Genomic DNA, 27,459 nt, shown 5'->3' on the forward strand with positions numbered 1-27,459 from the left:
AATTTAAGTGATCTATTTATTCAGTGTAATTACCCTAGCAAATTTAAGTGATCTATTTATTCAGTGTAATTACCCTAGCAAATTTAAGTGATCTATTTATTCAGTGTAATTACCATAGCAAATTTAAGTGATATTTTCCTGGGAAAGGATAAGTGACATCGTAAACTTCTTAATGTAATTATCTGCGTAAGTATTGGTGAAATATTTACCTGTTCAAGCATAAGTGATATATTTATCTTATTGTAATTACATTGGCAAGTATAAATGCATTTTTTCAGTGTTTTACCTGAGCAAGGATAAGTTATATAGTTTATTATCTAGTGTTATTTAATGGACAAATACAGGTGGTATGAAATGTTTATCAAACTTATAATTAGTTACCAGTGTGTTTAAAAGAACCTCTCTTATGATGCCCTATATAACATTGAAGAATATTGTTAGTGCGTTTTTCTTTAGATTAATTACTTATATCATGCTCGGGGTCAGACTGACTTAAAAAATATATTAACAAACGTCAACCACATATTACATAGACAAAGCTACGTCTGCTCATTAGAATGTCAAATGAAAATATCCTTTATTCAAATTTTACCTTCGTTATAATTACGGAATCATGAAACGTATATTTTTACATACTTAATGCTTTAATGAAGACTATTTAAACATATGTTAATACCAATGAAAATGTTCAGTTATTTTCACATAAGTATTTATTAGCTCAATGTTAAGTTGAACTTTTAATGCATAAAAATTAAACGGTTCATTTCCGTGTATTTTTTCCACCCTTGAAATAATAAGCGCTTATAGACAGGTTCATTTATAGCGCAATTAATACCAACCATATATAATGAGATTCTCCAGTGTGGACCTGTGTGTTTACACACACATATATATATACATTTTGAATATGCATTCCAGAATTTTCACAAAGGGACCCTCACAGGAAAACAGTATGTTTTTACTCCTGCTACGGAATTCCTTAAATGATTCGCCCTGGAATTACTGTATTGATTTAATGCAATGTCTGATGACATTATTAAGGAAATGGATTTTTTCGTCATAATGTCGGTTAGATAAATCAAACAATAAATGGAAGTTTATTATTATTGCACGTCCTTACATAAAGCTTACTCATGCACACACCTCCGGTTAATTGTTTAATGACGTATTACTTCGGATCATTTAATTTGTAAATACAATTAAATTTAAAATTCAATTGTTAGATTTAAATATTATCTTTTTTAATTTTTTTTTTTTTAAACCACCCTATTAGGCCCCTAACAGGAGACGTGAAAGCTGGGCACGATATTGAGTGACGACTCCAGGTACTGTGAATATGACGCAATGTGTCATCTGAATGATAGATACACCATTGTGGGCTGACAGCTGGGACTTCATACAGTTATACACTTGTTTGTCGGCCAACGACAATCATCTTCGATAGATCGGCGCACCTGGGAAGGTAAGATCGAAATTAACTGACATTCATTCAATAAGAGTATTGATACATTTTTTAAACCTTAAGAACGTATCGAAAAATAGAAATATAGAAATTTATGCTAAAATGTTCTTTTCTATACTTGCAAAAGGTAAAATGTAAGTTCACATTGGGATATCTTATTGGAAAACCACACTACACCAACAATATTTACGTATATTAGCTTAGTTTCCATTACATAAACATAGACAATTCCTGAACAGCGTCGTTAACAGATAAGTCAGTTTCAAACATATTTTGAAAGAAGTCTTGTATTTTTGCAATAACTTTCGTGTGATACATTCCAATTAATGCTTCACCAATATATCTAACGCTGCAGATCACATATCAAATAACACGGTATCATTTTGATTTTGTATAAAGGTTTAACTGTTTGTTCATATGAAAATCCTTGTGATTTAGATTGCATTTCACTATAATTATCGCTTTCTTTTGAGATTTGCTTTGCCAATGGATTTATTAATATATTTTTCGCTGAAATTTCTACTAAAAGGAAATATACATAATTAATGTTACTTTCCATTATATTTTGGTCATTTGAGAGAACAACATCATTGAAAGCGATGGTTTTATATTCATAGAAAGGAAAGGGAACCGATGAATCACTTGATTTAAACTGATTTCTTTAAAAAAAATATTGATTATAAGTATGATTTCATTTTTCTTGTCATGTTTTCTTTTACTTTGATATCAGATCTATTTAGGGAACCTTAACTTTCTTCTTTACCACTTCTTATTTGAAGGAATAACATTTCTATTATAGTATATTTTTACCAGTTTTTTTTTATCAATATCTACATGTTACTTGCTGTCGTTTTCACCATAGACTATACTTCTATAAATACATAATTCATCTACATGAAGTTATCAGTGTATCAATATTTCTATTAGAAATTTCATTGCACTTTTTATACATTTTGTTTTAAATTTCGGATCTTAGTAACATGACAAAAAGTTCTCGGCACTCGTACCTGACTTACGTTCCTTTTCTATGTTTAGATATGTTTTTGACTTGACTATCATACTTGTAAAACTGCAATTTTCAGGTCTCTAACTTCGAATTCCAGTTTTTAATTCTACCTTCTTTTGTTTCCATAGTTAGTGCGTCATGGCGGTGTATGTGTATCCCGTTTTGTGTCTTTTGCTTGCTTCGCCTTTGTTTCAAGGTAAGTGAAAGATACTGTACATTTTCGCTCGGTCAAACTTTCACCATTCGCCCATGAAATCAATTTTCGCCCAGTGTTAATTTCGCCCATCACATTTTGTTACTATGTGTATTCTGCTGATGACTTATATGCGCTGTCATGTTCAACTCCCTCATCATTGAGGGCGGAAAAGGCACAATTAAACTGCAGCTACAATATTCCGGTATATATTTTGTATTATATTCCATTTAGCCAACGGCAAATTCAAATGCAAACAAATAACTATCAACGAAAAAGAAACCCACTTTGCTTTATATACCGACAAACTTTCTAAAACTTACAAATATTTAAGATTTCCGAAGTTATGCTTTACTTTCATAATTTTTCACATTGTTTTTGTTTATCAAAAATAGATCTAGTTTTATACTTGTCAAAACAAGACCGTATGTCTGAATAAATTGTGCATGCATTAAATGTTAATATTTATTCATGTAAATTTATGTTATCATATTCGCATAAGTGATTCAATGGATGGCGGAATGAAGTCTGTCTAAAGCGTGCTGCCCTTTCCATAATTACGCAACAAAATGAATAAAATGAATATGAAATGAATATAAAATTGTATATTAAACTATGGAAACGTAGCAAAAAAGACTTGAATAAATGTATTAGTTCCGGTGAAAATCGTTTCTTTTCGTGTCTTTAATACTGTAGTATATAGATATATACAATACCGTATTGATATTCATCTAGTGATTTCGTTTCAACTCGTACAAGGTGAATTATATCACTAGAACCGTCTTGACAGATATTAACACGACTTATTGTTGACAGCTTGCTGATATAATGCTTTACAACATTGTTAAAAAATAATTTGAATAATTCTCCAACACCAGTCATGTCCTCGCTTGGACGTATATCACGCATGTGTCATTTTTAGTTTTGCCAACACCTCTCACGAAGGTCAGTTATGAAGAACTCGTGTATATATTTTATGCCTAACCTCTTATGGTTTAAATAGACACGTCAGTAGCTTAAAATGCTATACATCATTATTGTCTTGTTTTAATATTAATCCAACATGTTTTGAAACTGTTAATGCCTTTCTTTGTCCTAGTCATGATAATTCACATCATTACTTTGTTTTCCTTGTGATTTACGACAACCTTAAATGTAATGGTCTGATAATGATATGTCGTTGTTAGGAATTACAATGACAAATACAATTGTAAGCAATAATTGATTTTACCATATAAAAAAGTCCCCTGTTGCGCCCTTCGACGTCATCAACTCATAAGGCAGTGCAAACACATACTTTCAACTTCAATGATGAAATTAGCTAATATGATGACGTCGAGATGGCGACCATGGTAAAAAAGTCAAGATGATTGATATTTATACTTAAAGAAGACTCCGAAAAGTGTGTATTTATACAATAGTCACAACAATATCTTGATAATGTGGTAAACAGAAACTTAAATTCGTTTCATTCATAAAAGGTTAATAGAACTAACGTCATGATCGCGTTACAAAATATATTCTAAGACTCGTTTTATAAATCTCATAGGAAAAGGAAACAAATGAAAGACCCTGACAAAAATACTGAAACACTGACAGATAAAGCATTAAAGATGACACTAATTTAACAGACATCTTAATTAATGATAGATTGTCATATTGTACATCCCATGTCATTCATATTCAAATATGTCATTTCTTCCTTAAAATTATTAACAAGGATTCATTGTTTTAATGAAAGAATTAAAGATTAAGTAATCGTTTCATACATAATGATGTTTGATATATATTATAACGTATTATATTTAATTAAATAAAGACCAGCACGTATACTAAGTATATGAGTGGGGGGAATGTGTGATTAAAATATGATTGAGAAGAAGAAAACAAAACATTATATGTTTTATTGTTAACCTTTCAGATGTTCTGTCTCAGTACAGTAAGTTTCGGAATGTTAACTACCAACAACAAGACATGCCCCTCCGTGCGCGTGGAGGATTCAACGGAGGGACTAGAAATACTCAACAAAGGGGACTGCAGCAGTCAAGAATAATGCCTAACAGAGGTCAATTGTCTCCTAACCAACCACTATCTGCACAAGGTCAGGGCTCGGGTATGATGAGCCCGTATAGTCAATCGGTTGCCATATCAAGCGCAGACGCTGTGTTATCACACAAGTCACTGGGCCCAAGAGGACGTCCTCTACATGCAATGAACAATGGGCCACTAGCAAGGGATCATTCCCAAGGTAAAAAAGAAGCAAATTTTCAAATGTCCACAGACAATGTTCATTAAGGCAGTGCAATAAAAGTAAATGTCAAGAGTCACGTTAGTGATGATGAACTAAGCGCTTGTGACCAGAATGACCGTAGAATGTTTATGTAGATTATGCAAATATGTTTAAAAACGTTTAATTACATCAGTTGCTAAGGACAATGAGTGAAGCATCCTCGATATCCAGGGGTTACGCTCACTTTCGCCCTCTTTGTCCCTGGGATAAGTCAAAGCAAAATTGAAGGCATATGGCTAGTTATTTTTTGGTCTCAGGTACGAATTCCTAACCAATCGCTCGGCTTATACCTGTCCTTTGAGGATTACATAGGAGCAACAATCTACTTCAAAGCCAGTCAATTTTACCGTTACGCGACCGAGCTATTCTTTTGTATGTGCATCAAAGAATCAAACTAGCCTTCCCTTCTAATGGTGCACACTGAGTCTTCCACTTTTCCATCGCATATTCCAGGGTTGCAGGGAGCGAAAGTGAGCGCAACACCTGAAGTATCAAGAATATGAGTCAATAGGCGATTCAGTGTTAAAAGTAACATGTTTTAGTGACTATTTAAATGAGTCAAATAACGTATTTTACAAGCTTTTAGTAGCTTCAATACCTTAGTTCTGCCAGATAAACCTTCCATTAGTTGAAAATTAAAGAAAAAAACTAGTTTTGAGATCTTCTCCACATTTTCCGGCAAAGCTATCTTCAAATTGTTGAAGTTGGTCAGTACCATTTAGAAGTATCGTTTCTTCTTGCTTGGTAACGAGTATGGATCTCGCTGGGTATACAAAGCGCATTACCTGTCAAACCGTCATTTTTGTAAATCTCAATTGAAAGCTTTTTAACTTGCACTGTCAGCTTAAAGTGATAGCAATGACTTTCAAGATATCAATGAAATTTTCTGAAAAACATAAATGAAAAAATATTATGCAAAGGTCTCGTCTCTGAAAATTGTTTACAGTGACACAAATTTCAATATATGTAATGTGGTACATCAGAAATAATTGAAATGTTAACGTATTTTTTTAATTGCTCGAGTGTAATACGATTATTATAAATGAGTAAATACAACTAGCAAACTTTAGCTAGTATTATACACATAATATTGCATCAATGTCAATACTATTATTTCATACTACCCATGCACTGAAGAAAATATGTCTACGCGAAAGTGCGTTATTCAAGTCTCATCACTGTTTAGAAAATCCAAATGCATCTCTGATAGAAATAAGGTTTTACGGTAATTATATCAATTGTTGAATTTCAACAAAACTAAACTTACGAAACTCTATGATATGACGTCTTCTGTCTGTTTTCGTTTAGGGTCCTTTTCGCACGTACCAGATATGGCCGTTGGCGCTAATACTATGCAGTCCGCGCCCAATCCTTGGAATCAACCGGAAGTCAATGCACCTGGATTCATCCAAAGCCGCGGTTGGTGTTTTATTTTCATTTATTTTACCAAAGCCAAATTTAACTGGTCTAATACAAGGACTTTTTAGTCATTTATTGTCGATTAAAACCACACATTGTTGAATATAAAATGTAATTTACATCGTAAAGTTCAGAAAAAGTCTGATTCCAATCTTCAAGATTCATTGATTCATTTGGAAAAATAAAATCACTTAATTTTGTATGTCTTAATATATTTTAGTATGTATATTTTATTTTTAATATTCGAATCCTAAATTGATTTGATGACAAATCGTTTTTATATTATTTCTGCATGATTATAAACTGGTATATGTTGTAAATTGTGTTGTATGCTTAAATGTTTTGTAAGAAAACGGGAGGCAAAATTACATTATAAATGAATTGTGCTCACACTCCCGTCTTTAACTGCTAGATACTATAACTTGTGTTCTCCCATAACTTTGTAAGATAATACAAATGTTTTTGACAGTATAACTATAACATATTGCAAAACTATGATAGTCATAATTTTGCTTGAATAGTGCCTACACTTAAACTAGTACTCTGTGCTACTTAATCAAAAACATTTACTGTTTGTTATGGGAGAATTATAAAATTGCACGTGATACAATTGTTCACCATATCATTGCAGTGGCTTCTGGTTTCCACATGTCAAACACATAGCCAGTTTTGACCGTGTTTTTGACAAATGGAAACGTGTTTTCAGTGAGTGATCTGCGATAAACAATTACCGTTATGTAAGTCTTGTTGAGAAACTTGTTTGTATGTTACGGTTGTATGTGTCTTATACTGCATCAGTGTATCTTGCACATCTAACTGAATTAATATCTATATAACCTCATAACATATCATAAGCAGCTATGTTTTGGTATATACTGCATGGCTAGTCCTGTTATGTTAAATCTGCATTATTCCATATAACTAAGGGCATCCAAGCCGATTAATACTATCTCTGTTAAGAAGTTTGTCTTTCCCAAGCACTTCGTTTATAACTGACGCTACGCACACTAGCTGCTCCATATCACTGCAGATTTGTTCTTGTATATATCTTATATTCCACACAGTTTCTAGATTATAACCCAAATACTCCAATGGTGTTCATTGGATTAGTTATTTTTCAGGATATTCCATCACCATGGAAACGCTCCACCTTTCCCGTAACATAAATACATCTCCAGCATGGCCTTTTACAATATAGTGCATAATACATACAGGACAAAATACATAAAAAGCAGTATAAGTACGAACCGTGACACGTCAAAATTTAGGTGTATTAGCTCATCAGTAAACGATGTGTTTCGATCATCAGAAGGTTGCTATAGCAGAAACAAACTCAAATATTTAAAAGAAGACGTGTTCGCTGCGCAATAAACAGGCACAAGATTCTCGGTACTAATACTCGTCCGTTGACACATGCAGGAGCCACGTGGGTTGACACTGGTGCAAATAGAGGGAAGACATTCGGACATGACCAGAATATGGCATTTAATACAGCCACAAAGCAATTGGATGCGCAACTGCACGGCCCCGACGTACATGTCCAACCTGAGATGGGACATCATCACAGTATAAACACCGTCGGTATACGAAACGCAGGCAATACAAGGATTTCTTCAAATTCACCTTTCCAATCTGTAATGACGTCTCCAGACATTGTTTCCCCAACGCCTAATGATAGACCTTTCGACTCTCCTGTATCGATCACAAACCAAGGTGAAATACCCAGCGATATGCATCAAGCTCTTTCACAGACTACGGGTTCCAATACTCAGCTGTGGGAAGCATCCAGTGTCAACCAGCAACGTGCGCTAGACAATTCACATACGGAAATATTTATGGACCCGACGAAACTAATGCACAGTAAGTCTTTACTTTTTGTATTATTTCAATTTATTTAAATCACGCGCAGATGACCGATGAAAGTTAACGCCATTCAATAATATCGGTTAATGTTTTGATTCAAAAACAGCATAATATCGAAGCAGTGAAATGTAATCTTCTGTTTCAGGCAGAAACCAACCAACATTGTCAGAGCAAATGTCAGGTTTACACTCAGGAGGCGGCGCTACTGTTATGCAAGGAGAGGCTAGTTCGGTTGTTGACCCAAGATTAGGGATTATTTCCTCACCCGACCATATAGCAACAATGGAAGTCGGTTCGAGCCTTGGTGCTCATAGACCACCGCCTGACAATTGGCATGCCAGTATTGAGCACCGAAAGTCATTGAGCCAACAACGGAATATTCCGTCGCATATGCAAAATCATCCTGGAATGCATATAGAATCTCCTTCATCTCAAAGGTTTGAAAACGGAAAACATTCACTTGGAATATTGTCAGACTCATACGTGGTATCAGATGGTAGTACATACGTTAATACAGATGCTGAGGTCAAGGTCATGTCCGGTCTGTCACCTGTTGCCCGTCAGACGCCTCGACCACCACCTACACAGCCTCCCCCAGGTAATTACAAGCTTATGCTAATCACTCATGTTCTTTTTGACTAACTAATGAAAACCCATTAATGACTCCTATAATAAGGAACATTCCTTCTATTAAATAACTTCCAATATCGTTAATGGAAATATATCGGCCATTTAACAGCTTCTTCCTGGTAGCTATTGAAACCTTCGACAGCAAAAGTTACTCTTATGCAAACCACATTACACAAATTATTCGTCCATATAACAACTATATCCACAAAACGTGTTTTCTTAGTAAGTTCGGCCAACTTTAAGCAGCCTTAAACATCCTCCCCAGTGTAAAATATTTACAGTATATCAACTACACACCAAGTTCCTGGGGTAACTACCGACAACACTGTCATCACACACAATATCTTAACAACGCAAGTCACAAAGGGCAACAAATGAATAAATCATAATCAACATACTGTATTCCACAGGTAACTATGTGGAAAACCTCATTATGCAACTTTATTTTACATGTAACTTTCTATCATATTTGCCATAAAAGTCTACAGGGGTAGTTGAAGAACCCCGTCCTCACAACACGAACAAATTACCAGTAACAATAATCATTCTTCCATTAACACTGCATTGCTCAGAAAGTTTATCGCAACTGTTATCAATCTACATATTCCGTCTTTTGGTATTGCAGAGTTATCTTCTCTTGTGGGCAGGTATTGATTGTTACGTCATTTGTTTATAAGAGTAACGTCATCATTTTTTGAGAAAACCAATGACGTAACAATCAATACCTGCTCACAAGAGAAGAAAAAAGACGGAATAGTAATATTTCAAATTATTGTGTTACATATCGTACCATAGTTTTCATATCGCTTTTGGTAAAACATGTTGACCAGTAGCATGAAAAAGCTGTTGCTCTCGTTTGCAGCTTGAAATCTGAGAATTAAGTTTTTGTTTCTTGTATTGCAGTTGTTATTAAAAGGCCCGAACCTGTTATTGATCTGCCGGGTAGAGGCAAAAAGTGGGAGAACTTCAAAGAAATACCATGGGGCAGGGATCAAGGAATATACAAACCTGGTATACCAATAGGTAAAAACAAATACACATTATTCGCCACAGTGCTTTGGATAATGTAAAACCATGACGCTACATAACACGAACTACGTTATATGCGCAAGTATAGCCTTTTATATAGAAATATAATGCAAAGAAATCTGACCTAAGCATCATTTATGAGGAAAATAGCAACAATGCATTGCTTTTTTGTATCATTCCTTAGTGTTATTCATTGATGCTGTAATATGTAATCTTCCTAATATCAAGTGTTATTTTATTGACAATATATTTTCTTTTTAGGTGAAATGGCTGTTAAAAAGACATTAGATCCACATGAACAGCGCAAAGCTCAAACAAGACAACCAAGTTCAACTCAAAAGATGCCTGTGAAAACACCATCAAAACCTGCAACTAAACATGTATTAGATAATCTAATGATATACATTGACAATATTAATAAAAATCTCGAAAGCACCACAACAAAGCAAAACGGAAATACAGGAAAATCTCTAGCGGGTGCAAAACAACGACCTGTTGCAACACAAGGAGGAGCCAAGCAGCAAACGGGCGTAGCTCAGAAAGGCTCATTAAAACATCTTGTTGGCATACAAAAGGATGTCAAACAGCAAACTGGTGTACCCCACAGAGGTTCATTTAAACAGAGAGGTGGATTACAAGAAACAGGTGTAGTACAAGAAGGTGCATTGCAACTGACCGATAGAGCTCACGGAAGTTTTGGAGGGAAATCTGGTAAAGCTCAAGCATTGAAAACAAATGGAAAAAAGCAGGGGTCTGTACTAAAACAACCTAGTTTAGCTCAAAGAGGTCCACTGCACAAAATGAATTCACTTCAAGGGAGTTTACAGCACACCGCTGAATCACCAGGTGGTGCATTACAAAAGACTAGCAAAGTACAAGGAGGTGGATTACAAAAACCTAGAAAAGCGCTCGGAGGTTCAATACAACAAACCGGAAAATCGCCGGGAGGTCCTTTGCATAAAATGCGTCAACTGCAAGGAGGTTTAGAACATCAAACTGCTAAATCTCAGGGAGTTGCGTTACAGCAGACTGGTAAAGGTCAAGTAAATGCATTAAACAAAAATGGTTTAGCGCAAGGAGGTACAATGCAAGATATCGGAAAACCGCTGGGAGGTCCTTTGCAAAAAATGCGTCATTTGCAAGGAGGTTTAGAACATCAAACATCTAGATCTCAAGGAGGTGCGTTACAACAGACTGGTAAAGTACAAGCTTCCCCATTGCATAAAAGTGGTAAATCGCAAGGAGGTTTGATGCAACAACAAAATGGAAAATCTCAAGGAGTGTTATTGCATAAAACTGGTAAACTTCAAGGAGGTGTAGTACAGCAAACCGCAAAATCTCAGGGAGGTGCGTTACAACAGACTGGTAAAGGCCAAGTAAATGGATTACAAAAGACTGGTAAAACACTGGAAGGCTTTTTGAAAGACACTGGAAAATTGCCAGGAGGTCCATTGCTTAAAATGGGTACAACTAAAGGAAGTTTAATACAGCAAGGTGGTAATTCTCAAGGAGGCCAATTGCAACAAATAAGTAAAGTTCAAGGGAGTGTAGTTCAGCAAACCGGCAAATCCCAAGGAGCATTGCAACAAACTGGTAACATGCAAGGAGGCAACACACATAATGCTGCTTCAGTTCAAGGAGATACCTTGAAACAAACCAGAGTTCACAGTAGTGGGACAAAGCACATGACCGGTTCTCAGAAGAAAAGCGCTGCGACTAAACCAGCTACTATTCATACAGGTTCTGCGACGCAAACATCAAATGCTTTGACTGCTGATAGTAAAACTAGCGCTGCGAAAGAACAATTGATAGCGAAAACGAATGTGAATAAAGAAAGCAAATCTGGAATGCGCGATGCCGTCAATGCTGCCCGTTCTAAGAAGTACGAAGCCATGCTTAGCAAACCTATATATAAAGTTATGTCTAATGAGCCGACAGTTACACCGATTTATGGTTCTGTTCTCGGTGAAGCAAACATTCATCATAGCGGTGGTACAACTAGTGGCACAAAGGTCGATACGAAGCCATCGGGTGAGAAAATTGTCTTTCATTCATATTTCTTGTCTGACATGTTTCTTTTATTTAAAAAAAAGTATTTTGTTAATACTATGAAAACATAAACACGTTTAAATTAAGATGCATGAATACATGTATCGATAAATTTGAGATGCATGTCACATTTGATGATGAAATATAGTTACTACAAAACTTTTAACGACATTATATTATTACAACAAAAACATATTTTGGGGTATATTTATATATATATTTATTTCATTTATACATGCATTCAAATACTGAACTACATACGGTTATCGTTTTTATAATTTCAGGTGATCAATTCGCTACTCCATTTCCATCATCCAGTGTCAAGGTTGATAGAAGCAAACTTCATGGCATTCCAATACATTTTGGACGGCCGCAACCAACCCCACCTTTGTCTTCTAGCAACACTGGCTTACATGGCGATGCCGTAATAAAACAAACGACAACAAGGCCTACGACGCATAGAAGCCATGTATATGTAACTACTACAGTGCCATCTTCTAAAGCGATAACCACTATTGCACAATTAACAACTACTACCACTCCAGAGACAACAACAACCACTACCACTCCAAAACCTACGACAACCACAACCACTCCGATACCTACAACGACAACTACTACTACTCCCAAGCCAACGACAACAACCTCTACCACTCCTAAACCAACGACAACCACTACCACTCCTAATCCAACAACAACAACCACTACCACTCCAAAGCCAACGACAACAACCACTACCACTCCTAAACCAACGACAACAACCACTTCCACTCCTAAACCAACGACAACAACCACTACCACTACTAAACCAACGACAACAACCACTACCACTCCTAAACCAACGACAACCACTACCACCCCCAAGCCAACGACAACAACCACTACCCCTCCTAAACCAACGACAACAACCACTACCCCTCCTAACCCAACGACAACAACCTCTTCCACTCCTAAACCAACGACAACAACCACTTCCACTCCTAAACCAACAACAACAACCACTACCACTACTAAACCAACGACAACAACCACTACCACTCCCCAACCAACGACAACAACCACTACAACTCCCAAACCAACGACAACCACTACCACACCCAAGCTGACAACGACAACAACCACTACCACTCCTAAACCAACGACAACAACTACTACTCCTAAGCCAACGACAACAACCACTACCACTCCTAGGCCAACGACAACAACCACTACCACTCCTAGGCCAACGACAACAACTACTACCACTCCTAAACCAACGACAACTACTACTACTCTTAAGCCAACGACAACTACTACAACTACCGAACCAACAACCACTACTACCACTCCAGAACCAACGACAACCACTACAACAGCTGAACAAACGACAACAACTACAACTCCAGAGCCGACTACAACCAGTTCCACTCCAGATTCAACGATAACGACAGCTGATGTAACCACCACAAACGCACCAGGCGATAATTGGATTGGTTCATTTGTAACAGGAAAACCTGTACATCATGAAACTGTGCTTTTAGAACGCACCACGGAAAAATCTTCTACACTGCAATCTTTACCACAATCGACAGTAGATCGCGCGCACAATCAGGATCCTCTTTCAAACGTAGAAACCATGTTAACTAAACCCGTATCTGATGCTAGTGCAGTAAGCCAAATTAATCCAGTTTCAATACCCGGATATCAAATATCAGTAAGAACAATGGAACAAACGTCAGATGTCGGGCAAATTACAGGCATGCCTTCGACAGAACCAACTTACATACCCTCCTCAACAAACCTGGATTTTGCAACCCAACAGACAGAGCAAATGTTGGACTCATCCACTACACTTGGAGCTTTAGGAGCAGATATCCATGTGACATCCCAAACTATCGAGGCATTGCAGATTCACGACAGCAGAACGACACAGGGAACATTGCAGTATGATTCAGTACCTACTACAGCGCAAGGGCAAGCCGTATCTCTTGCTAGTTCCATGGCACACAAAACATCGTCTGTAGCTGAGGCATTCACTGAAGACACAACTACATACGCATCAACATCACTTTCAGAAGCAGATACAACGAATGTGACCGAACCAGGTACTACTAATACAAATAACGAACTAACAACTAATGTACAGACAACATATACGGAAACCAAACCCGTGACAGAACTGCCTTTGGTAACAGAGCCGCTTAGATACGATCATCTCTATATGGCATTTGTCAAACCCGAAACTACAACACAACCACCTACCACTACTACTGTGACAACCACGACAGAAAGGAGGACACCAGAATCAACCACCGAAGCAACACCACCACCACCATCAACAACAACAACAACAACAACAACATCATCAACAACAACAACAACAACAGAAAGGCCAACAACAACCACGTCAACAACTACCATAGAAGCAACGACTACTAAAACAACAGAAAGAAAAATAACAGAAAGAAAAAGAAAACATAAACCAACAGAAACATCAACCATTACAACAGAAGCGGCAACAGATGCTGTACCATCAATGAAAACAACATTTTTCAATGCGCGTTCTGCTCAAGCGTCTAGTGCTGCCGCACCAACCCTGTCTAATACCCTTATTTACACTCCTCGTTCTAGCATTGCTTCAGGGCCAGTAGTAGAAGGGTCCAACTCAGTTCTACCTACAACAGACCAAAGACAATCATCATTATTAACAACATCATCAAAGCAACAAACAAATGCTTTCAAAGGAAATTCACCCATTTTTAGTACGACACTAACGTTAAGGGCAAATACTATTACTAACAATGGCAATAATCTTAGGACACACTCCACAGGCTTAGCGTTCCCCACTGCATCGTCTGCGCGGGCTCCTGTAACCGGATATTCCACATTGAGCAACACCATAACGTCCACCATAGGAAACGGTGAGTTGTATCAGTTGTCTACTACATCTGGTGGGGATGGCATTCCCCATGAAAGTATAACACCCGAAAATGACGTAATACCCACTAATTTCAATATTGCAGGCATGGATACAGCAGTAACGTCAAAACCAAATATGATAGAGGATTCCACTGCCACAAGTGTCAATGGTGCTAAGTCTATTGGGTCTACAGCCACAGAAAAAGCAGGAGACTCAGTATCATTAACACATCTTCAGACTAAGAATGGAAATGCAATGCAGAACCCAGATGTGAATTCCAAGAACACATTATCATATACTACCGATAATACAAATGCACAAACCACAGCTAATATCCAATCATCACAGGCATATAACGCAAAAAAACATGATACACTACGACAACAAACTGAAAATAGTGTCACCACCTCCTCAAAAATCAGCACTCATTCCACAACACAGAAATCTATCGGTCAAAAGTTTACATCTGCTACTCATAAAGCTGCTACGTTGTTTACAACATATCAAGCACCCACTGATGTAGGGAAAACGACCATTAATACTGATCCCCATTCTACACGATTCTACAATCATGACAAAATGATGACATCAGGTCAGCCTAATTTACACACAGTCCCCACATACCCGTCTACAGGTCTGCATTCCACGCAACTCCACAAAACACCGTCACAAACTACATCTGAAGTACCAACAACAAATACTAAAACCACTATACCCTCTAGGGATTCTTTGTCAACAAGATCCCAGAATATAGAAACAATTCCTGTGTCAGGTCAGCCTACTTTAGGTGTAAGTACTGCACCATCGTCTACTGGTTCGCAACCATCTAAATTCCTTAATATACCGACACAAACGGCATCGAGCAAGTCAAATATAAATGTTGGCAACGCCATGTCAACAGGTGTTCCATCAGATCACGCTACTAAAAACAAAGCAAACACATTGACATCAACTGTCGCCCATACATCTCCAATTAATAACACGGAATCGCCAACACTATCACGTCAGTCGACAACTTTTGTTGATATATCAGATATGCCAATCCACCCATTTTTAAACACGGACGAAACACTACAAACGACAAATGACCAAACACACCATCCATTATCAACATCGATGACTGATAATACACATATCAACATTGGGGGAAACATCTTTACTCCGGGTTTACAGTCAACAGCTCCCGATGAAACATTTTCAAATACAAATTCACTTTTGTCACAACAAACTAATGAAGATTTGACAATTTTGAATAATAACAACAGGCCTTTTACTAGTGACCTCTTACTTGTAAATGAAAAACAATCGAAAGGTAAACTTCAAGGAATCCAAGGAATCCCTGTATTCGTTAACCCAACGCCATTACAAAATTCGAACAACCTGTTTGATTCGCATTTAAACTATGACAGGCCAGGGAAAAAGTTCAACGGACAACAGGGGCTAAAGCTTGGCGAAATTGATAATATGCCAATAAAGCCATTAGGTTTACAAAAATCGCAAAAATCGTCACCAATGAAAGCAGGCATTGCTTCTTTGAATACAAATTCTAATACAGGACTCACTGGTCATCAAATGAATCAAAAATATCCTGGATCGATATTTCAAAAAGCACGTGACAGTCGTTACCAAATTGACAGTGACATTGCAATTGTTCCGAAAATAAGTTTTGTTGATCCGCAAATGAATGAACATTTAGGTAGGTTATCTAATCGCGCAAAACAACAAAATAATCAAATTCAACAAAAGCCCAGTTCAATAAACAATAACCATGCTGATATCAATAAAGAAAGAAAAAATCCGAACCCTGAACCTAAAAGTGTATTTTCTAATAATATACCTTCTAGTACTAAAGAACAAGTGAAATCGATAAATGAAAATAAAACAAGTAATCCAAAAGTACGGTTTTCCGACCCAAAGATTTCTGAACATGTTACTGCTTTGTTGAAGAAACTGTCTAGTAGATATTCAGCTCACAAAAAAACGTCAAGTTCGAATCTTAATTTCGTAGATCCTCAGTACCTGACCCCCATATACAAAGCTCTTCTTGAGAACCGTCGTAAACAACTATTCCTAAGCTCTTCAGCCGCCTCCGTGCCACCTGACAACAGAATGAAGATGAAGTTTTCATTAGATCCTATCGCACATACAACAGGAAGTGTACAGAAGACAGAAAATACCCCGGATTCAGCGAGTTTCATCTACCATAGCCCTGTTGTAAATGCTAAAGTACCAACCCATCTCTCTAAACACAAATTTCTGCTTGCAAATGGAACACAAACTCTACCATCGGCTATACAAAATGGAACACTTTCACCAGGTACCTTACTTGGCCCTTTAACTCGTGCAAGTACTTCCAAGGCTGGCAATTCGTTGTTTGGAAAGGCCGGTCACGTACCACGTGGACCTCAACAGGGCCAAGCTTATATTCCGCTACAGAGTATCAATGGAAAACAGGTTAATGTATCTTTCGTGGAGGGATATAAATCGTTAGGCAAAGTAATAGATTATCATCACCTTGGTGATCCAAGTGCAGTTTTTAGAACACGTGATCAGTTTGTTGATGGAAGCTTTGACCAGGGTCCTTTTGCTGATAGTTATAGACAAAAAGCTGACGTAGTATTACCAACATCCGGGGTATTAACCGACTCGGATCCCAGTATTAATGTCCCCCGACAGCAAAACAAATTACCACTTTTTGCACAAGGTCATTACCTGTTTCAAGATCACAACAAACCTATGGAATTAAGCTTCGATGTTCTTCAATATCTATTTAAAACTATGGGTCCTGACAATAAAAAGCAATCCATAAATCTTGAAGCGTTAAAGTCGCAATCAAAATTTCCATTGATAATGAAATATATCGACAGAAGTGGGTTGCGAATGCAAAAAACGCATATACATTCTCCGTTGGTTGCTCTAGTAGATAGTCAACGCGCAGCTCAACATAAAAAAGAAGAGATTTCCCCTATATTATCCTTTACTAAGAATCGAAATCATAATTTAATAGATGTGAGTCAGTCCCTAGCTAAAGGGTTGAATAAAAATAATAGAAATACCACACATAATCAAAATCAAGCATCAGCCGTTGAAGCTTTGGCCAAAGCATCCCTTCTTATTAAGCAAACCCCTCGTTTCAAAGGCAGAATGGGAGTTAGTATGTTCAATAATGACAAAAATAAAGAAAGTGGAAATCTTGCAGGTAAATTTTCTATTGGCAGAAGCAACACCATGTTATCATCGTTCCGAGCTTCTAACAGAAAGTATCCGTCATTCCTAAGTGAACCTAATCAAGTAAATGGTGATTTGGTTACTGATTTGACCGACATTCCGCAGGCTCAAGAGCAGCCTCCAGTTGGATATCCAGAACATGTATCATCTACTACTAGAAGTCAGGATGGGACGACATCACAAAAGCCTATGTCATCCATGTCAACAAGTGTGGCTACAGCTCCAAAGACAACAAAGTCTAGTGTTGACCTGTCAACCGGTGTGTTTCCGGCTACAGACGAAAGTACAATGACATCAATAACACCAAACGATGCCGCTAGTTTAGCAATGAAGATGCATTTGCCTATGGTTGACAATACTGCATCGACTCAGGCTTACCGCTTAATCATTGCTAATAATGAAGACATCGGAAGACGAATAAATGAAAACAGTATTGCCAATGCTGAAAGCGGATTCAATGCAAATCATCTGAATGACATTTTGGCAACCGAAGAAACGCCAGCATCCTTCAATAATAGGTTAGATAGGTTTCGACAGACAGGTGACTCAGATAATATAGCCTTTGGTAACTTACAATCTGATTTAAATGCAAAACATCGCAGTCATAAATTCTTCCCCTCTGAAACCTTAATGAATGATGTCAGTGATATAAACATTATACCAACTGAGCCATATACACCAACAGACAAAAAACATTCCAAGAGCTTTGCAACTAACACAAACATTAAAAACGCAGAACAACCAACAAAGCAAATTCATACTATCATACCAAGTATTAATCTACACACTACAAAAACAATCCAAAGTGCATCAGTATTCCCAACCTCTAGCACAAGCATACACAGCCAAGCAGATGCTACACCTTTACACGATGTCAATAAAAACACAGACACATATATAAATTCTCAACAACATACACACAATGCACAAACCACTGAACAAAGCCCAAGTACAAACGAACAAAATGCGACAAGTTTTGTTCAGCACAAGTCGCGACAAACGGAGTCATCTACGAACACAAACTTGGAGCATGTGCAAAATGGAGCTACAAAACAGGTACAGACAGGTCGACAAGATGAAATGACTAGTTCAGTGAATACAAAGGCCAGTGCAAAAGATGGAATGACAAGTACACAAGGTGATAAAAGAAGTACACAAGATCGTACGACGATTACGCCTGCATCGCATAATGGAATGACGAGTACACATGACGGAATGACGAGTACACATACTGCAACTACAAGTACATACGAGGGAAGGACGAGTATACAGGATAAGATGACCAGTTCACACGATAGAATGACTAATACACAAAATGGAAAGACGGGATCACATACGGAGACGACTAGATCACACGATGGAATGAAGAGTACACACGATGGAGCGACGACTTCATACACGGATATGATATATGAAGAAATGCCCATGGCCAGTGCATTGGAAGGCATGACTGATACACCAAGTGAGATGATAAGTACAACAGACAATGTACCAATTCCAGAAGATGTAGCGACTACTACACATGGCAGGAGGACAGATGCACAAGATGGAATGATTCAATCCGAAGATAGACAATTTAACTTTGATCCTTCAGCTCTTAAAGTGGACCCGTTAGCGGGGAATGATTTTGGAGCAAAGGATAACAATTTCCAGGCCCTCTGGTCAACAGACACAGGATTTAATCAAGACGCGAAAGCAAATTCTGGCAATTTTCCCAATGATCAAGGAGGAAACCAAAATACTTTGATGCTATTCAATGATATGCCGAAATTCGTACAGCGAACTATTGCAAATGTGGACCATCGACCTGGTACTGGTCCTGGTACGTTAATCAATACGTTAGTGAAAGGCTTACATTTAGATTCATCCAAAGGAAACTTTGACAGTCGTGGCAATGCAATGCCTAATAACAAAGCAACTGACTTCACAACGGAACAACAAAGTACTGCTACATTTATGTCTTCAGATTCATCTACAACACAACAATCGCGGGATCAAAGACAAGAACAAACTTCATCAAACAAACAATTGGCCATGACAGACTCTCCCACTACAAAGGAACCACAATTACGGTTGGACCACCTGGTCATGCCTATCGTTAAAACAAAAGAACCGATCACAAAAATGACAGAACAGACAACAACTTCTACAACAACTGAGGTGCCGACAACGACCACCACTACAAAAACAACCACGACCACAGAGGCACCAACTACCACATCCACAACCACAACAACAGAGGCACCATCAACAACCACAACAACAGAGGCTCCGACAACAACTACAACAACAGAGGCTCCGACAACAACAACAACAACAGAGACTCCAACAACAACTACTACAACAGAGACTCCGACAATAACAACAACAACAACAACCGAGGCTCCCACAACACCTACTACAACAGAGACTCCGACAACAACAACAACAACAACAACAACCGAGGCTCCCACAACAACAACAACAACAACCGAGGCTCCCACAACAACTACTACAACAGAGACTCCGACAACAACTACAACAACTGAGGCTCCAACAACAACTACTACAACTGAGGCTCCAACAACAACAACTGAGGCCCCGACAACAACAACTGAGGCTCCGACAACAACTACAACAACTGAGGCTCCAACAACAACTACAACAACTGAGGCTCCAACAACAACTACAACAACTGAGGCTCCAACAACAACAACTGAGGCTCCGACAACAACTACAACAACTGAGGCTCCAACAACAACTACAACAACTGAGGCTCCAACAACAACTACTACAACTGAGGCTCCAACAACAACAACTGAGGCTCCGACAACAACTACAACAACTGAGGCTCCGACAACAACCACAACAACTGAACCTCCAACAACAACAACAACCGAGGCTCCTACAACCACAACAACAACTGAGACTCCGACAACAACAACTACAACTGAGGCTCCGACAACAACTACAACAACCGAGCCAACAACTACTACTGAACCTACAACAACGACAACAACGTCCACAACAACAACAACAACTGAGGCTCCCACAACAACTTCAACAACCGAACCTACAACTACAACAACCACACCTACAACTACAACAACCACACCTACAACTACAACAACAGTGACAACGACCCCTGTTCCGACTGAACCTCCGGAGCCACTTCGACTAGATCACTTATATATGGATTTCATAACAACTACGGCGAAACCTACAACAACGACAACGGAACCTACAACAACGACAACGGAGCCTACAACAACAACAACAACTGAAGCATCTACCACAACCACTGCAACAACAACAACTACTGAGGAGCCTACCACAACTACAACCACATTTGAGCCACCCACGGTCACAGAGCCCACATCAACAACAGAACCGAGAAGGACCTTCTCCACAAGCAATTTCGTTTCGAATGGAGAAGGTTTATTACAACCTACAGCATTTGGGGGCATGAGTCATATCGTTATGAGCCCCACAGTTATTGCTGGAAGGTCAAATTTGAATAGCATCAATGAAAAACAATCCTCATCTGTCATCCGCCAATCTGTAGAAAGACTGAAGCAGCTGTTTGGATTAGAAAATGTTCCTAATGTCATTATCAAGCCTACAAAGTTCACAACTTTAAATAAATTATCTGGCTCCTTACTGATGTCCAAAGGAAGCCGCCTATCTAGCAGTGCAATCGGCAGAACTATATCAACTCACCAGGAGTCACCGACGCAAAGCCTGTCTGGTTCTACCACTGATAGTGCGTCGACCACAGTCTTTACACCAGATTACATCACTGAAATCACGACTAAGCAAGAACCATTAAGATTAGACCACCTGTACATGGATATAATTACAACAACTGAGCCGACCACAACGACAACAACTATTCCAACCACCACCACCACGACACCTACAACGACAACCACGCCCACAACTACAACAACTCCTACAACTACTACCACACCGACCACGACGACCAAGCCCACAACTACGACAACGCCCACAACGACAACCACGCCCACAACGACAACCACGCCCACAACGACAACCACGCCCACAACGACAACCACGCCCACAACGACAACCACGCCCACAACGACAACCAAGCCTACCACGATAACTGCGCCTACCACGACAACTGCGCCTACCACGACAACGCCTATCCCGACAACCACGTCCACAACTATGACAACCCCTTCAACCACTACCACGCCTACCACGCCCACAAGTACGACAACGCCAACTACAACAAATTCTACCACTACCATAATGGTCCTAACGGAAAGTAATACTTTACATTCGACAACGGCGATAATTGTTCCATCGGAAACTATTACTACACATTCTACCACGCCAATATTAGTCCCGATCATAACTTCAGCACCCATACCAATCACACGTACAGATCCTACCAGCACGATCACACTTTTCACTGAAAACATGAATTATGAGGCCACAACGGCTGAAAATCTTACACAGAGTACACTTGCAGAAAAATCTAAACCACAGCCATTAGTTAGCGGATCATTTGCGACTATCCAACCCTTAGCCAGGCTATCGCAGGTGCTCAAACTGGCAAGGACTCAAAAGACAGACGGTCGTTTGAGCCGACCTCTAGCCGCCACAGCTGAATCTACAGTGGCATCAAAAATGGAAAGTGTAAAACTTTCATCTACATCTATTGCGAACACGGATGTTGCATCAACCATTACGCACACTGGTGATTATCTTTTAACTAGCGTTCACTAATATGTATAACCGTATAGCCTATACAATAACATGGTACATATTAATACCATACATCATTTTATTGACATACGCAGATCTAACATGGACATTCATGCAAAGGTACTCATCCAATCTAAGCATTGCTGCAATAATATCAAGCAGTTGTGGTGACTGTATATTCACAATGATATTTTTGTACCAAAAGGAACGCTTAACCCCTTTTACAGGTTTTTCTTCTGAACGCCTTTCTTGTCATTTGCTTGGCTTTCCTTTATATCCCAAAGAATAATTCATGTCATGGGATAGCTATAACGGTAATGATCAAATATCAATTTTCTTGATAAAAGTTACATTATTCTTTGTGTGTATAAATATAAAAAATGCATTATTGTTGCTTATCGTGAATTCGCACTATTCATCAGACTAGACAAACATACGTTCTGGTTGTTCTGTCAATCAATTAAAATGTGTTGTTTTGTGGACATTGTGAACAATATTTGGTTCAAATGTATAAACACTACAAACATTTCTGATATTGTACATAATAATATAATATTTCATTTCAACAAAAAATAAATGTTTCTGCGTTGAAACTGTAGAGAAATCTACAGAATACCGTCTTGTTGTATCTACATTTAACAGGCAGCAAGATAAAAAATGTAAGTATTTAGAAAATGTGTCCACGATACCCTGTACATATGCTTGATGTGAAGAAATGGGAACTAGTTATTTATGAATATATGCCTTCACGACTTGCACCACGAAAGAGCACTATAGTTCGTCAACATACCACTAACTATATCTAAATGATATGTAAACTAGTGGTTTAATCTTTCCTACCTGTATTTCAGGTCCCTTGGTGGCAAGCCCTCTCGGTGGACCAACACTAGATACACTTCAACAACATTCTGGGTCAAGCGGGCCACTTAATCAGATGGATTCCTTGATGATTGAGTCACCAACAGGACCGCTGGGTAAGCAACAAATATTCATTTCTTAATTCAATCTCACTAATCTTAACCTGTATTAATAGTTTGTATTACTTAAGTGCACACGTATTCTCCATATCCATCATATGATACGTCTTTTAGCATTTAATTGCCCAAGGTCAGTCAGTGAAAGATATCGCGTGGATTAAATAGAGAATAATACATGCCTTTTTCCATATCACACCCAGTATCAACCCGAGATTATATCAGCCCTAAGGGACCGAGATGGGAAAAAGTAGAAGTGTTCCAAAAGGGTTGTGATACGTGTTTTGCGGGCTGATATGAAGAGGGTTGATACGGGTTTCGGGGTGTGATACGGCGAGGGCTGATATGAGTTAAAGCAATTGTGTCGTATCGCATATACAAAAAAAAAGGTATTTTTTTAGTAAGTATGCAATAAAGAATGGTATGACATACTTACTAATAAATACGGCTTTTTTTTGTATATGCTATACGCCTCAATTGCTGTAACCCATATCAGCCCCCTCCGTATCAGCCTGCAAAACCCTTATCACACCCCTTTTGGAAATGTTTCGTTTTTCAACATTTCAAAAGAAAAATAGATCATAAGATAGTAGCTTTTATTAGTAAGTATTTAATAAACAGAATAAAACATTGCTTTTTTCTGTATTACATGAATGGATGATTCTCCAATAGTACTTACATAGATTTATGGCGATTTTGTTTTACGTTTTCGACTTCTCAGTAATAGACCCGTTACAAAACGGAAACTGCAACTACGCTTGTATATACATATATCAAATTAATATTATTTCGTTTGATTGTTTTCTAGTAGGGAATCAGCCACAATTCACGGAACCCTTAGTCCCCGGGTTTGTAGCGCAGTCCGAGCCGGCCCCTAACCAGTGGCCATCAAAGGCACCGATAGTTTCACAAGGAAACCAGGGCTCTGGTGCATCGAAACCCCTTTCCTGGACACCAGGATTAAAACAGCCACTAGCTACACTACCAGCCTCCATTTTGATCGGCAGTGAACCTAAGTATAACTTGGCATCATCTAAACCGGGATTCGAGCCAGAAGCAGCTATTGTTCCTATAAAGCAGAAAAATATTGAAAGTAAAATCAAAGACGTACGATTGGCTGATATAAACACCGGTTCAAACACATTTTCCAACCATCAACAACCAATAGCAGATCAGTTTGCCCAGAAACCGGATGTCAGAATAATGAAAAATGGTCAAAGCAACCTGGCCGATTACTCTATAATAAAAGACACTGGACCTACTGGGCCGTTGCTTCCTGGTTCACCTGCACCACCAACTTACATGTACAAATCAACTCCAATCAACGTGCAGCTCAATACAGGAAGTCCACTTACTATCAGCTCTGAAAAGCCACAGTTTCCTTTGAACATGGCAACTACAGGAATAATGGATATGGTCTACCAGGCAACAAACACCCCTGTTTTCACCGGAGCTCCCTCTGGTGGGTACACCAACACATGGACTACATCTGGAACAACAATGCCTCCTGTGTTCACAGCCTCCACAGCGCCACCTACCACAACAGCACCTATCGTAACAACCACTAACGCTTATTCGCAAATATCAGCTAACGTTATGCAAGAAAAATTGATCTGGGAGAAAATTCAAGTGTTAAAGGATTTGAGGGTTGCGCTGCAGTCTCTGAATATTCCAAATAACGGGAATTTATACAAGAGAATCGAACGTCTATCTGTTGATAAGATAAGAGCATACCTGAAGAGAGCTCAATCGATAAAGAAAGGCCGTAGTGGTACCAGACGTTCTGGCTGATTTGGGATTATGCCAGCCAAATATACAAACCACTCGATTTAAAACGATTGAACTTAAATAAGGCACTCGTGTCCTCGAAGGTTATACATGAGCTATTTCCTTTCTACCATAGCTCTTACAGAATATATTTAATGTTTTATTTCACTTGAAAGTCTTTTGATATAAAAACATGATATATACATTTTTTCCCCTTTTTTGTCCTCAAGCAGGACGTTGTTTAAAATTTTAAAATCGAGATGGAAGATATTAATATCTCATACTATTAGCCCTCTTTTTTCATAAATTATTATTTTCGAAAAATACTATGCGTCGCGAGTTTGAGTTAAAATGAATATTTGTATTAATATGTTCGTGTTTGTGTTATATATCATAGATTAACCATTAATATTCGCACATGAAACAATTTAATGTTACTTAATTACTCACAGCATAAATACAATCGAACATACAATGCGTAGCTTTGATTTGAATTATCAATCATAATTTTTACAGAGGAACGAGAAATTAATGCAATATCTTATCAGACTTTATTCCTTGACACGCTTTGACATGAACCTTAGTCAAATGTTAACTGTTCCTATACTTGTTCTGATCTATTGATTCATTAAAAAAGCACAACAGTTGCAATGCGGCGATTATTTAGAATAACCAAATTACTAGCATTGTAATACGAATTTATTAACGTTTAACAAAAAATTCAGGCCTCATACCAGAGGGCTAAAATCTTGTCAAAAACTCTTTTATCCGTATAAACAAAGAAATATAAAATTAAGTTAAGCGTTATGTCTTTTAGATCGAGACACATACGTAGTAGGGTTGTTTGTGGTGTTTAAATATGTTCACCAGGCCAGAAACTAACATATAAGGCAACGCGTTCACAGCTAGCCTTACTTCACTGAGGTGTGGTGTAGAGTTCCCTATAACCAGCGTACGTTTAATGTGTAATAAACGTCAGCACATTTTCATTTTTATCTCATTAAGTTGGATTTCATGACCTGACAACGATCACTCTGTCGAGCCATGCTCGCTGGCCACGTGATAATAATAAAATGTACATGTACTTGACGTCTTTAACAATACACGCTTGGTCTCTCATAAACACGTTTTTATTATAAAGATTAATTATGGTTGTATATAATTTATTTGAATATTCTTCATACATTTCTTATTTGACATCAAGTTCTGATGACAAGTGTCCTACGTTAGGATTCATACCCTTCTTAGTAAACGTGCTGTGTTAGTTTTCACAACGCCATATGTAACTGAATCGGTTTTGATCAGACTTTGTCTTTGGTCCTGTTTTCGGGTGTGATAACGAGCATTTGGTACCAGAAAAACTTGATAAAAATTGCACTCAGACAGGTGTAGACACGACTTAAATTAAACAGGAGTAAGTGAGTTTCGTGGAAGAATTTTTATTTTTGTAAATTCGAATTAATAATTAGCTTTGTAAAACATCAAATTTCAAATTGAAAAAAAAAAAGAAGCGAAATATCACTTTTTCATTTTGAATTAATGGCGCCATTTCAATTTATGCTATGACTTTACAAGAGGTGTTATATATAAGACATACATGTGATTGAGATATTGCCGTGAGCAATAACCAGGGTATCAGATATGACAAAGGGAGATCCACGACGAGGAATTATCAAAAATAACATGATCATTTTAACCATTCATGTAGCTGTTACATATTCAAAAAGCATATACACGCGGTGTGGTCTAAAGCGTTGATGTTAAAGAAAAAAGATGTCAAGTGAAAAAAGGATACTTGTTTTCGCATTATTATTTGTACATAGTATATACTTCATTTGTATCAGCTGCTACAACGTAGTTTCATGAAAATGTTATAAATAAAAAATAACCAATAACGTTTCTTTGATTTTATATATAGATATATATACCATTTCCTG

At 37.9% G+C, this 27,459-nt stretch overlaps 1 protein-coding gene across 1 annotated transcript; it reads left to right on the forward strand.

Moving 5' to 3' along the window:
* Positions 1–867: 867 nt before the first annotated feature.
* LOC110454695 (mucin-2-like) lies at positions 868–27,417 on the forward strand. Its single transcript, XM_021504347.1, has 12 exons — positions 868–950; positions 1,274–1,462; positions 2,597–2,664; positions 4,583–4,909; positions 6,260–6,370; positions 7,790–8,230; positions 8,379–8,831; positions 9,767–9,886; positions 10,154–11,923; positions 12,226–22,773; positions 23,633–23,755; positions 24,564–27,417. Exons 3-12 carry the CDS (start codon positions 2,607–2,609, stop codon positions 25,544–25,546), a joined length of 14,934 nt encoding a protein of 4,977 aa, XP_021360022.1. The 5' UTR covers positions 868–950; positions 1,274–1,462; positions 2,597–2,606; the 3' UTR covers positions 25,547–27,417.
* The last annotated feature ends 42 nt before the right edge of the window (positions 27,418–27,459 follow it).

This window comes from Mizuhopecten yessoensis, unplaced genomic scaffold (genome assembly GCF_002113885.1).
Source record: "Mizuhopecten yessoensis strain PY_sf001 unplaced genomic scaffold, ASM211388v2 scaffold8035, whole genome shotgun sequence".
Taxonomy (NCBI): Eukaryota; Metazoa; Mollusca; class Bivalvia; order Pectinida; family Pectinidae; genus Mizuhopecten; species Mizuhopecten yessoensis.

Excerpts from the sequence above, each read along its gene's own strand:
- LOC110454695 (XM_021504347.1), top strand. The coding sequence starts at position 2,607 with ATGGCGGTGTATGTGTATCCCGTTTTGTGTCTTTTGCTTGCTTCGCCT. Across the intron at positions 4,910-6,259 it reads AGCAAGGGATCATTCCCAAG|GGTCCTTTTCGCACGTACCA; the intron begins GTAAAAAAGAAG and ends GTTTTCGTTTAG. Across the intron at positions 11,924-12,225 it reads GGTCGATACGAAGCCATCGG|GTGATCAATTCGCTACTCCA; the intron begins GTGAGAAAATTG and ends TTATAATTTCAG.